Source organism: Tachyglossus aculeatus, chromosome 6 (genome assembly GCF_015852505.1).
Source record: "Tachyglossus aculeatus isolate mTacAcu1 chromosome 6, mTacAcu1.pri, whole genome shotgun sequence".
Classification (NCBI taxonomy): domain Eukaryota; kingdom Metazoa; phylum Chordata; class Mammalia; order Monotremata; family Tachyglossidae; genus Tachyglossus; species Tachyglossus aculeatus.
This window is the reverse complement of record NC_052071.1, coordinates 34,476,763-34,490,811: the sequence shown is the minus strand read 5'-3', so window position 1 is coordinate 34,490,811 and position 14,049 is coordinate 34,476,763. Positions and strand designations below refer to the sequence as shown.

At 42.2% G+C, this 14,049-nt stretch overlaps 1 protein-coding gene across 2 annotated transcripts in view; it reads left to right on the top strand.

The window, feature by feature from the left end:
* DOCK11 (dedicator of cytokinesis 11) overlaps window positions 1–13,608 on the top strand; it is a 164,677-nt gene extending 151,069 nt beyond the window's left edge. For both annotated transcript variants that reach the window (XM_038747890.1, XM_038747889.1), the window contains 6 exons: window positions 173–319; window positions 3,348–3,558; window positions 4,295–4,485; window positions 5,057–5,157; window positions 8,536–8,674; window positions 13,104–13,608. In XM_038747890.1, coding sequence (XP_038603818.1) covers window positions 173–319; window positions 3,348–3,558; window positions 4,295–4,485; window positions 5,057–5,157; window positions 8,536–8,674; window positions 13,104–13,226 — 912 coding nt within the window. In that variant the 3' untranslated portion in view covers window positions 13,227–13,608. The remainder of the gene's footprint in view (window positions 1–172; window positions 320–3,347; window positions 3,559–4,294; window positions 4,486–5,056; window positions 5,158–8,535; window positions 8,675–13,103) is intronic.
* The last annotated feature ends 441 nt before the right edge of the window (window positions 13,609–14,049 follow it).

The following is a 14,049-nucleotide window of genomic DNA, read 5'->3' as shown; positions in this document are numbered from 1 at the left end:
ACTAAATTAGAGATGAAATGTCTGTTTTAATTCACATTTTAAGGCCATTGAAAATAACTATAGCCAACATTGAAAATTAGTTGTCAGACTGTATTTCCAGGGTCTCTGAAATATTTAAAACGTTCATGTTCCTAAAAATTGAAAATTGTTCTCTTTTTGGACTTTGCAATAGTCTTTTTTTGAAGAAGAAGATGGGAAGGAATATATCTACAAGGAGCCAAAACTTACAGGCCTGTCGGAAATTTCCTTGAGACTTGTTAAACTTTATGGTGAAAAATTTGGTGCGGATAGTGTCAAAATAATTCAGGATTCAGACAAGGTAACTTATGGACTTTATTTTAGAAAAATCTGTAGTGGTGCAGTAATAAGCCTTGAAATATGGGTTGCGTATGGTAGTGTGTTTGGTGTGCGTTCTGGACATCGGTAAGATTTGAGCAAGCTGTTCAGAACTTCATTGACTGCCTTTAATGTTTAACCTTAAATAGAGGATGGAGAACAGGAGCAGAAGAATACATGAGATTGGAAAGTGGTATGCATGGAGACTGGAGAAGAGGGGCTTATAGACAGAGCCTTAATGGATCTTTCTCTGTTCATATACTGTGGTACTGGCAATGGTGATAGCTTGTAGTACTCTGAGTGAAAATTATTTTAATGTATTAACTCCAGTCCCTGAAATGGAATGAGTAGCCTGGTCTGCCCTGTGCATATTTCAATCAGCATTAAAGAATCCAGTATTATGCCAGTTCATTTTTGTAAGGCTTACTACCATAAAGTTAGTAGGCAGCCATTTGAAATGAGAAAATAATTTTACTATTGAATTTAAATTCTCTGCTATAAGTGCCAAGATAAAAGTACTTATTCATCACGATAAACTTTACACTACGGAAAAGAATTGAGGTCAGCCTGTTAAAAGTATATCCCGGAACGGGGGTTAGGGGTGGGTGTGTGAAAAAGCTGAGTTTAAACGGAAACTATTTTGTGTGACAGTGTGCTAGACGTTGTGGTGAGCATTTGGAACTTGTATCCTCAAACCCTCTGCATTTTTTCTAGAGTTACTGTCCGATTGAGATGGCATTAAATGGATAGAAATTTAATACCTTCACAATGATTGCAAAATATATTTTAAACTTTAAGTACTAGATAAATTAATAATCATAATCTACAAATCTGAGCTTTGAGGCCAAATTTTCAAAGTGCCTCCAAAAGTTCTCTGAAGTTATGGGTGGCACACTTATTTGCACAGACCCTTTGGGGATCATCGTTTATATCACCGATAATCATGTGTCTGTGGTGCTGCCTCGAAATGTTATTGAAAACTGCCCCAATTCAGACTAGTTTATGATGAAATCATATGTGTCAATCTTATAGGCATTGCTCTGCTTTGAGACCCATTTAAATTGCTCAACTTGTACAAAAGATGCTTTATAAGTGCAAGTGTAGTCTTGAACATTTTTTAATGTTGGAATCAGCAAAAATTCCGCACATGCGTGCGTGTTCTGTCTGTCTCCCTCTCCCCCTCTCCCCCTTAACACATCCATCCGTTTATATTTCATCTTGTTGCTACTTGTAACAGTGGGTTAAGCAGACACCAGCATGTCTGCAATCAAAAACTTATCCAACACCCCAGATTCCACACAACCCTGAAATGGGTTAATAGAAAGTAAAGAGGAGAGCCTATTAAATTTCTCTTCCATCTGTTTTTGCCTGTTATGCAGACAGTCCAGGCCAAAACAGTCATTTCCTTATTCACTATCTACAGTGGTTTGAATTTTTGGTTTTGCTTTACTTAGACAGACTTGACCAAAGAATACTGGTGATAATATCCACCACGCGAACTTTGGATCACTAATTCTTCTACTGTGTTAACTCATTTACCCTCCAAAAGTAATAGAAAGCCTTGATTAGGTGCGTTTTATTTTACGGAATATGTAATTTTCATGCTATGGGAAAATTAATTGTTCTGAGGTGATGGGTCATAAGTAGATTGTATTCAGTGGGGCTAAACTTTCTAAAGTCTTAAAGGGCAACAATAATGTTGGTGCATATTACCACTTTCATCCGTTTTCATAATTAGGAAAATTAGTGCATGACTATGGAGCCTGGAAGAAAGCAGATGGCAGGCCTGAGAAATTGAACATGCTGTCCTCCTTTGCCTAACTGAATTTCCTCAATTATATAAATAATTTCTTCTGTTATCTATCTTTGTTTGAGGAGGCCTAATCACTTGCTGGGGCAAGCGTATAGAAACTCCGGAGCAGTGAATGCTAGACTTCCAGGTTGGGTCTGGAGGAAAATGTGGGCGTATGAAAATGTGTTTAAAAAGCAATCAATTCTAATTCCCTCCTGGAAAAGTCACCGAGGCTCAGCTCAAATTTCTACCCAAAAGAGGACCTGTTTATCATAGCTTCCAAGTAAAGTAAAGCCACAGGGAAGATCTGCCTTAATGAGAAGTTATCAGGTTTTCTGGCACTCAGTGTGGGATAGAGAGGCAGGCCGTCTCTGAGGTGAGGACAATGGTCCAAACACGTATGGGGTGGGTGAAAGGGAGAGAGAGAAAAAGACAAGGAAAAGGGTGCAGAGATGGAGTCAGAGATGGTCACAACCAGTTCCTTAAAGTTCCCACCGTCACTGTTCTCCAGACAACACTTCTCTTGGATGTCTCAGCCAGAAATTCTAGGAAACAAACAGTGGCTGTGCTCAGTTGCTGCTGTCACATCTCCTTCCGACACTTCTGCTTCCCTGTGCTCTGAATTCACCTTGCCGTGGTTCAGAGAAGGACTTTTGCCAGAAAGACTGGTGAAATGTACGACTGTCCTCTTGAAGGTGGGATGATTGGTTACAATATGCTGATTGGAACTCACGTTGGCCTGAGGCATAAACCCCAGTACTCATCCTCTGATTCAAGAGAGAGGACTGAAGAAGGGACAGGAGAGCAGGGAGAAATCTTGGACCTTTCTTGAAGAATGGGGAATGCTAAAAGGACCATATTGGTTTCCCACAATCCCAAACTGCACCAGAAACTCTCATCCTGCACTCTGGTTCTGTTGTTATACAGAGATAGGGGATGAGGCTGTAGGAACTTCCCTGGGGGTTCCCACAACTCCACGATTACCCTGGGCTGAGGCCATGAGATCCCTTCTCTTTGATTCTGCCCAGAACTGGAGCCTTTGAGGTCCTATAGCCAAGCTACCTCTCAGCTACTTGGGAACCCCAATAGGTATCAATTTGGGAATACAGTCACATTGGACACCTCTTCTAGATATCAACTCCTCCTGCACTGGTCATTAATCTTCTGATCCTCTTTCCCCTCTTCCCTCATAGTGAGTAAAAATGCCTTTCTGTTACAGGTAAATGTCAAAGATCTTGATCCCAAATATGCTCACATCCAAGTCACTTTTGTAAAGCCCTACTTTGAAGACAAAGAACTGTCTGAGAGAAAGACTGATTTTGAAAAAAATCATAATATCAACAGATTTGTCTTTGAGGCCCCTTACACATTATCAGGCAAAAAGCAAGGCTGTGTAGAAGAACAGTGCAAACGGCGAACCATTCTGACTAGTAAGTTGGACACTCTCTGAATATTAAATGTAAGCATTCAGTTTTGTCATCCTTTTTTGAGCCTTGCAAAGAGCAGCTGGTAAGCTCAAAAGGTATTTTAAGAGAAGTGCTATATATTTTGCTGATAAGCAGTTCCTTATTTGCATAAACTACCATAAACTACCACTTTCACATATGTTATTAGGGTAGGAAAGAACATGGGATTGGGAATTTGGGGACCTGGATTTGAGTCTCAGCTCCATCACTGACCCACTGGGTGACCTTGAGCAAGTCATTGAACATTTCTAGACCTCAAGTTCTTCATCTGTAAAATGGGAATTAAATAGATTTTAAGCCCTGTGTGGGACAGGGACTGTGCCCAATCTTAAAACCTGTTATCCACTGCAGCACTTAACAATGTGGTAATAAATGCCACATGCCTCTAGAAGAGGTATAGGCCATCTCCTGCCTTAAGGTAGACTAGGCCACTTCAGTAGCTCATCAGTAGCCAAGTCATTCCTTGTCAATCATCATCAATCGTATTTATTGAGCGCTTACTATGTGCAGAGCACTGTACTAAGCGCTTAGCACTGTGATAAGCATGTGCTACGATGCTGTAAATGGTCCCCTGGTACACTGGAAGTCCCCGCTCACTGCCAGACGGCCCAGCAGGGAAGAGATCCCAAAATGTGTTTCATTGAGTTCCACCAGATTTTTTAAAAATGATTTTTTTGTTGTTGTAAATTTCCTTTAATAGCTGCAAACACCTTTCCATATGTTAAGAAGAGGATACCAGTAAATCAGGAACAACAGATTCATTTAAAACCAATTGATGTTGCAACTGATGAAATCAAAGATAAAACTGCGGAGCTTCAAATGCTTTGTTCCTCTCCTGAAGTGGATATGATTCAGCTCCAACTCAAGTTGCAGGGCTGTGTTTCAGTCCAGGTATGTGTAGGGAGTCAGAGCGTTGCTAATTCAGTTCCCAGAAAGGGCATATCCCCATACTAGGAAACGGAACCAAAATTCCTTAATACCCCTGGCTTCCAGGAATTTAGACAACCTGGCCATTATTTCTGGAATGTTGCTAGTCCTTTTTAATTTTGCAATATTTTCATGTTAAAGGGATTTGTCAGAGCATGATACTCTTCCTAAGTGCCATATCCTATTTATATACTAGAAATCATTAACCTGCTCATTTAAATATTATCTTTACACTTTATTTGCTATAGTTAATGATTTTTCAACCATCAACTGCAGTGGAAGTAACAAAGGTGTATCACCACAAATGTCTTATTTTTCTTTTCTGACTTGAAAAACAGTAGTTGACTTTGGAAATCTGAAATTCTTGATACTTGATCATTCATATTGAAGTTAAATAGTATAATATGAGTTTTTAAGTAACTTAAATGTATCAGCTGTAGAATGATTCCCCATAAACAAGAGCCATGTCTCTGTGTGTGTGTGTGTGTGTGTGTGTGTGTGTGTATTTGTATATTTATCCCATTTTGTAATTTAGGTCAATGCTGGCCCATTGGCATATGCCCGAGCTTTCTTAAATGACAACCAATTGAGCAAGTATCCCTCAAAGAAAGTAAATGAATTGAAAGAAATGTTTCGGTAAGTTACCTTGGAACTTCCTGGTAAGGAGCTGATTCATGATATTCTCACTTCAAATCACAGTTAAAATTTGGAAGGCATTCAATTATTTTATTTTGTTTTTGAAATGAAGTGTGTTAGCAGTAGTAACTTCACTCACCATTCACAACTTTAAGAGAATGTTACTTTTAGTCTTTTGAAGTTTCTAAAGTGTGTAGACATATGAAGAAAGATGGAGGTGAGGATTCAGGAAAAGAACCAATTTTATGTTCTATGTTAGCAAAGCATTTGTATTTGGCCATTTTAACGCACAATAAATTGAGGGGGAATTACATCTTGTGGAAGAATATTGGTCCAAAAAATAAAGGCCATATTTCAATTTTTTAAGAAATCAATTGGTGTCAAAATGTAGTTTTCTTGTCATAACCCATTTTTCTTTTTTACACTCAAGTGCTACATTTGGGATTTCAGAGTCACTCCCCAACATGAAAATGACTTCATCCCAAAGCAGCAAGGCCGAGGGATTGGAAGTTATTTCAGCAGTTACAGGGAAGATGCTAAATAATTTAGGGGTTTGGCTGAAATGCTTTCCTTGTTTTCTGATGTGGCAGAGGCGTGCACCAATTAACTGCTCAGTCAGAAGCCAAAGCAGCATTTATCACTAAAGACATAATCTCTCTTGCTCTGTTTGGCCCTCTGGTTTTAGTAGAGCTCATGATTCCTCCCTCCCCAGGGAGTCTTCACTGAGTAGGATAAATATTTGCAAATAATGAATAATAGTGGGGAGTGTGGAGAGAAGGTCAATTCTTAATGGAATCAATTTATCCCAGGGCCTAAGTCATTCTTTGAGAGTAAGTTAGGCACTTAGGGAGGGCATGAACTTTCAGAGAGTATAGTACACTGAACTTCCCTTAGCACACAACTTAATTCTGGCCAATTAGTGAGTGCATTTCCATGAACTGTAGAGACCTCCGCTAGATACTGAGGTTAAGTATAAAACAAGAGCGAAACACAAAACGCGTTAGGTCTAATGGGAGGAGACAGGATGATCACAAATTCAGTTAGTTCTCCCATAACCTGTGTTTACACTGCACATTTTAGAAGGAAGACATTTGGGGAATTAGGGAATGTTTTTCCGACACCACACATCTCCATCATCATCATCATCGTCATCATAGGTATTGAGGGCTAAATGTGTGTAGGGCACTGTATTAAGTGCTGTGGGTAGAATGTGACATTGGAAAAAAAACCGGTGCGTTCTGCATGAGTCCAAGACATGAGTATCATAACTCAAGTTTTCCTTCTCGAGGTTTGTCAAGAAAGTCATCCTCACATTACAGGAGACTTGACTCCACCCAAATAGATAGTACAGAAATATAATCTGCAGAAGTGGGTCATCAGGGCAAGTAAGTCATGCAGCATGTGACCAACCAGAAGTCTAAACATGTGGAAATAATGTCATAGAGTTATTAGTCTGCACTGCGGGTTTTTCCTTGTTGGATTGAAACTGGGGACACTTTGCTGTGTACCTGTAAATCAGGATCCACAATCAGTCACCCTGCATTTAGGAATACTAAAGGAAGATACAGAATTAGGAACTCCCTCCAGAATCTAGCTGGAAGTGCTCTGAATCGAACTACCAAACCAGTCAAGATCAAAATTGGGATTGAATTGTATCTACCCTAGGTTTTAGTAAAGTGTTTGGCACAAGTAAGTGCTTAACGAATTCCATAATCATTAGTATTAGAAACACAAATGGAAAAGATGGTAACAGAGAATGCTAAATGCAAGGTAATATAGCCTCTGGTGCTCAAGACTGATAGGGCCAAGCTACGGATTTGATTAGTAAGTTTTGTGGTAAGGTCATCTACTGCCTGAGAATTTTTCTTGGGGAAAAGCTGGCAGCTAGAGTTTAATTAAGGTAACAGCTAAATTAACCACAGGTTAAAGTTTGGGGTGAAGAGAAACATGTTACCACATGAATGAAGAGCCTTTCTGGCTGGATTTCAGAGCCAGCTTCCAGCTCCCTCACTTCCCTTCGCTCTACCCTCAGGAAATCTTGGGGGCAACCCCAAGAGTGTGAGGCTTTTCACCCTGTTGACCAACAGGCCAGTCCCACCCTTGAACATCCCCAAGTGACCCTGGGTGAGGGTATCTGGCCATCTTTCCAGTCCTGTAACCTGCTAGCAATAATACAATATCTTTATTTTATTCTAATGGGTTCTTTACATTTATTTTTTTTTGGACTGAACCCGCCCAAGAATGACGCCTAATTTCTTGTCATGCTATGCAATCTCAACATGTGCTTCCATTGCATCCAGGACTAGTTTGTATGCTTTCACAATATCACAGCCACAGTATAGAAAATCAGCTCAGTGCCTGCTGTGTTAAAGTACTTTATTGCAATTGCACTGGCTGCCCGGACCAAAGACACAGGATGGAGGGGTGGGCAGGGGGTGGGTGAGGTTGATGCTCCAAAACGGGGCAGTTTGTGTCTGCCGTGGACTCCCCAGGGGATGTGGAGGAAGGAAGGGGGCAGAGGGAAGAGGCAGCATGCAGGGACGGCAGCAGACTCCACTCCTGAGTCTGCTCCGGTCTGCAGCCCACTCCTCCACTTCTCTGGTAGAGGCCTGCGGTTTTTCAGCAGGAAGAGAGGTTCAGTGTCAGCAGCAGCAGGTAGGAACCTGGTCCCCTGCATCCCAACCTTGGAGCTGCCGCAGGGTACAGGGAAGCGGGCGGAGGCAACAGGGAAGATTAACGGAGAGCGAAGATAGGATAAAGTCAGTCAGAGCAATCAACTGGAGGTTGACAACCAAACTGATGGCTCCAGTTCTACTGTCCTAGTTTCACTCCCTCTTAATGGGTAACGGGAAGCCGGGAAAACCCCTCGTGTAGTAGGGGAGTCCTTCAATTTGAAGATGAGGCAGCTGACTCTGAGATTGTATCCATGAATTAAGTGTCACACAGAGAGAGAGTCACTGGCATACTGTGCCTCTGAAATCCCTCAAGGAGGTTATAGTGTTGGGGCTGGGAAGGGGGGTGGGGGTATATAATATGGCACTGTTCTGATTATGTGCAAGCAGTGCTTGAACTGGCTTGCCCTGAGGAAATTCTGACCTACTGTACTCAGTAAAGTAAGTCGTAGAATTGGTAGTGACTGTGGGTCATCATAACTAATCAGCAGAGGAGATGGCACTGTCGAACCCACTGTCTTCTAGAGTTCACTTACTGATCTTTGCTTCTTCAGTTGTCAGCCTTTTAACTCAAGTTGCCTGGGAACAAAGAGACAGCTCTAAGTCCTCAGTCTCTTTCCCAGACGAGACATAGTTAAAGGTGAATATCAAGTCGGTCACAGATAATCCGATCATAAATGATTAAGTCCGTACCCTTCACTTACAGAAAATTCATCCAAGTCTGTAGCATCGCACTGGAACTTAATGAACGGCTAATTAAAGAGGATCAGATAGAATACCATGAAGGGCTGAAGTCAAATTTCAGAGACATGGTGAAAGAGCTGTCTGACATTATCCACGAACAGGTAAGTATTATGGGGACAGCCCCTAGAATGAAGGGGCTCTAGTTCCTTCTTTGAATGTTCATTCTGTCTGCTTGCTTGCAACTCTTCATCACCATAATGTATTATCCACTGAATGCTCATAGATAAGTCAGTTAAAAATAAGTTCTGAACTTTGTTTTTAGCCTCTGAGACTGCTTTGTCATTCAGGAATCTGTTCTAGTCTACTCTTGACTTTAGTGAGAAACTTCCCCTCCAAAAACACAAAATACTCAGAAGGAGTTTGGAGGACTCCATAGAAGATTTTGAGTCCACAGTCCAATTGTATGGCCAAGGACTGAGACCTATTAAAACTGAGCTAGTGGAGGGCCTGTCTTTCAAAGGAGGTCAGAAAAAAAGCAAAACAAAACACCCAATCTCTGAGATCATCTACAGTTCAGCAAAACCAGAGTTACGCTTCCATTTGCCTACAGAATACATATTTTCAAGCTAGCTTTCAGATTACTTGAATGAATTGTAAACTTACCATTCGACTTTAATGATGGATCGAGCCAAACTGAGCCAGAGAAGAACAAATAAGAGACTAGGGAAATGTAGGCAATATAGCAGATGAACACACTTTTTCAAAACAGCACTGCCAAATTTCTTCTTGGTTAACTAGCAACAGTTTTTCTAGTGCCTTCTGGGATCAACACCCGATGACCCAGGCCCCGTGGTCTGATTCCAGATTGTCACCCATGTGGTCTCCTAGGGTCCAGATCCAGAATCCCCAAGTCCCTGTTTAAAGGAAGGAACAGCAGGGCCAGAGTTGCAGGCCTTCCCTGCACAAGTGAAGCAGTGTGGGACAGGACTGCAGTGTGGGGTCCCAGTTGACTCCCAGGGAATAAGGGGGTGTGTGCCATCAATCAATCAGTGGTATTTATTGAGCACTATGTGCAGAACACTGTACTGAGTGCTTGGGAGAGTATCATACAACAGAATTAGCCAACACATTCCTTGTCCAGCAGAAAATTCCCTCCAGATTTGGAGAGCCCACCTACCTACAGTCCAATGTGGGTCTAAATCTCCAAGCCTAATGGGAGCTGGAAAATTAGGGGTTGGCCTACCCGAACCCTAATACCGCTTTTTTAATAAGCCCAAAACAAACTGGATGGCTTTAAGGCAGGCATAGGAATAGCCCTTTTAATTGCCTTTTGGGTAGAGGAAGGGTCTGGGTGAGTTCCTAGAATGCACCCCCAACCACTCACCCCTTTGGGTTGAAACTGTGATCCCTTTAAGGAATTTGGGGTAGTTGATGGGCAGCTTTAATGGAACTTGAACTGCAGGTCATTTGGAGCACAGGTGAATTGAGACTAATGCATTAGACTAGTGACCCCAGAGTGCACTTCTGCACGTTCCGCCTCCAGGCTTCCTTTCAAACCACACCTGATTTTCCTGAAGGAGTCTCATAAATTGACTTGAGAAAAGTCTGCTTATTGTGTTGGAGGAGGAAAGGGAAGGGGAGCACTGGGGATGAGGATGCAGCTTGAATTTTTTTTTCTTCCTGTTGCTTTTGGCATGGTTTAAATTGTCTGGGAAGGCTCAAGATCCATGAGCTGACCTGAATCCACAAAGGTCTCAACCACATGATTTCCCACTCTGTCCACAGTGAGTGCCCTGGGCCTGCAGTCTAGGGGAGAGAAGGTGCCAAATAGCCGTGGCCTGTCTGCAGTCCCCGTCTCTGAATCGGGGAATTTTGCACATGTGACTGGCATTTCCCTGGCCACTGGGGCAGATAATGACTGGAAGTTAGAGCCTGAGCATCTCCAAATCTAAAATCTGTCAGCTACTGCAGCTAGATGTTGTGCTCTTTTTCCTTCCCTTGGACGGTCACATTGTGAGGTTCTCTGCAGCCAAAGCCCCATCTTGCCCAAGAGTCTGTTTCAGTGAACTGATGAAATGACTCCTGTCTGTATAGTACTTCTGAAAGCCGGGACCAGAGGAAGCGAGGTGTGGCGACAGTGGAAACTGCCCTGAGCCCTTTGCTAAACAGGGAGCCCGTGATGGGTCAGGAGATCATTGATGCAGATTGCCCCTCCCCACTGAACTCAGGGCACTGCAGCTGCCACCTCAGCAGACCCCTCCGACCGCAGGCAAAGGTCATCTTAGAGGCAGAGTTACTTTGGTGCCAGGGGAGGCAGGATTGTTGCTGGAAACACCTCCTTTTCCAAGAGGGGTCTGTGTGGGTGGCAGCAGCACCAGGTCTTTCCTCTCTTCCCAGGAAACCTTGACCCAGGATCCTCCTCTGGTCCTAAGGCATCACTAGCCCCTAGCAGCTTGGGGTCCCAGGGCTTTCCTGTCATGCCTCAGGTGATCGTAGGCTGTCTAGAGTGTTGCCAACCACTCAAGTCAGAGAACACACTCTTTCTTCTCTTCCTTCTTCCCTTTGCCGCTTGTCCCTTCCACCTCTTCTCCTTCCCCCTCTCTCTTCTTGTTCTTTCTCTTATTCTTTCTTTCCCTTTCCTATTTACCATCCTCCTCCACATCCTTCTCTTCCTCCTCCTTTTCTTCCCCTTCTTCCTACTTCTCCTTCTCTTCTTCCTCCTCCTCCTCATTCTTTTCCTCCTCGTCCTCTTCCTCCTCGCTTCTTCCCCTTCCCCCCTCACCTTCTTCTCTTCTCTCCTCTTCCCTCTGTCTTCCTCCTTCACCCCCTTTTCTGTTCCGTAAATCCATTTAGGCAGAGAGCCCCAGCTGTGTGACTTTGGGCAAGTCACTTAACTTCTCTGTGACTCAGTTACCTCATCTGTAAAATGGGCATTAAGACTGTGAGCCCCCCGAGGGACAGCCTGATCACCTTGTAACCTCCCCAGCGCTTAGAACAGTGCTTTGCACATAGTAAGCGCTTAATGAATGCCATTATTATTATTATTATTATAGAATGTTTTCTATAACGTTCTTTAAGGATTCTACTGTTTATTTCATTTATTTAAAATGATGATGTAGATGCTCTTTTTAATAGTGAAAAATCTCCTGCAGCCAAATCTATTTATTTTCCTTAACAAAAAATAAAATGGTGCACAAATTCCAAGAAGTTCATGTGAGCTCATTTCATTTGCTGGTATGCAAAGATGCTAGGGCTGCCTTTTCCTCCTTTCCCTCTTAACCCTTGATCTTTCGTTGTATGCATAAACTATTTTGCATACTTTATGTGGACCCTGCCTTAGCCAGGCATTGTATAAAGTGAAACCCAGTTTAATTTGCCTGCAGCTGCATGAACGGTTTCTGAACTTGTTATTCAAATTGAAAGCAAATTACTCTGTCCTAGGTTATACAAGCATCAGGCTAATATTTAGAAGAGTCTTTAGAAAAAAGGAATCAACTTTGATAAACAACTTTATTGCTAGTTCATTTCTTTCCTGGCCCCACCTCCCCTCCTGCCTCCTACCAATCATGGCCACCCTGTTTAGTTGGTGCTGTATTTATTTTAGGAGCCAGAGACATCTAAATGGACAGTATCGGAAACCTGTTTTTGAATTGCATTGAGGCTCTCGAGTTGAGTGTGGGATGGGGCAGCCCTCTTCAGTGGGAGGGAGTCGGGAAGGGAAGAGTTTCTCTAACTCATTGTTTTGGCTCTGTTACTCAGTGTCCCAACTCAACTAGGCCAGTCACCCAACCTCCTTAAAGGCAGCAGAAAGAGCTGGTCTGTGCCCCGTGTTTCTGGGTCTACCCCTCCCCAGTAAAGTCAGATCACTCTTAAAAAAGTTTGAACAGTACTCAGCAGTAGTGAGACAAGGGCAAGCAGTATGTATCAGAGTTTCAGTGGACAAACTCCTCTGGCCCACCTCTATGCAGGCACAATAAATCAAAACAGAATCAATTTTTTAAACTATACATTGTTTTTGATGATTCTGCAGCGTAACTTCATCAAGTTTAACAAGTTCATTTGAAGGCTGGTCATCCTTTTTTAAAAAAAATTTCTTACTCTTGGTCCAACTTGTGAATGTTGAGTGCTGTTTGAATTATTGCTTAATTCCACCCGGTCATTCCACCCAGAACTTATTTCAGTTAATTAGATCATCTGTCATAAGATCTTGTTGTGTTTAGGAAGTAAATTATGAGCTTCTGTCATAGAGGTCATTGCCCAGAGCTCATGCCAAGAACATCTATCTGCCTGCAAAGATTTTTTAGGTTGCTTTGTATGTCTTTATAGGCACCTTTCAAACTGCCTTTCCATGATAAAGCCTGTTGTGCTTTCAGAAATGAATAACCAGTCTTTTTTGCTTTTTTAATATGCTGCCTTTGCAACACAGCTTTGAAGACGAATAGGTAATGCTATGCTTTGTTACTTCTGCATTATGTCATTTTCAGTTGTCAGTGCTAAATTGAAATTTGCCCCTTTTTTTCCATATTCACACGCCAATTCCAAAGCAGCGATTTTGCTTTCTATTTCACATGCACATTCCCTCTGTTCTAGATGTTTCAAGAAGATACAATGCAGTCTCCCTGGATGCACGACACATTGCATGTCTTTTGTGCCATCAGTGGGATTTCCGGTGATGGAGGTTATGGTTCCCCCAGACATGCTGCGGAAGTATGAGAAGATGCAGATGTGAAGTTGCAGCCAGATGGACCTTTCTCAGGAATATGTGGAGCTGTGTAAAAGATGTTAAAATTCCAGTGAAGATTCAGTATGAATTCAGTATTTCCCTTTTCACAAACACACACACAAAAAAAAACCCCCTCAAAATTTAAATGCTTTCAGACAGGGTGCTTGCTTACTTTGTAAATATTTGAGCAGTCAGAAAGTGCCTGGGTAATTGGACCACTGTGCTCGTTTTGTACTTTTTTAGTTAAATGTGTGTATGTCGAAAGGCATAGAGCAAAAAAATGAATTCATTTGCCTCATTATGGCTCAAATTGCAATGGTACTATGTAAAGTTGTACAATGGCTATAATAAATTGGAAAACTGATTTGTAAGCAGCAGTTAAAGGAATAATAATTTGTACTTGCATGGCATCTTTCCAACAAGGAGCCCAAGTCATTACCTCTTTCGTCCTGCAACATTCGTTGAGAAAGGTTGGTGCAAATTTTCTTAAAACATATATGGAATAGAAATCATTTCAAAACTGAGAGCTGGTTGGAGTCTTACCTATCAGAATAGCTAGGGCCATTCAACAAAAAGCTTTAATAAATCGGGATGCCATTGGCTGTGAATTTCAGAATGAGGAACCAACAGAGAAAACAGTGGACTTTCACTTTCCTCAAGTCCCGATCAGAGGGCTGCAATGATAAGAACTGTGGTATTTGTTAAGTAATTACTCTGGCCCAACCACTGTGCCAAGTATTGGAGTGGATGCAAGATAATCAGGTTGGACACAGCCCCTGTAAGGATGAACTCGAGAAGAAGCATGGCCTAGTG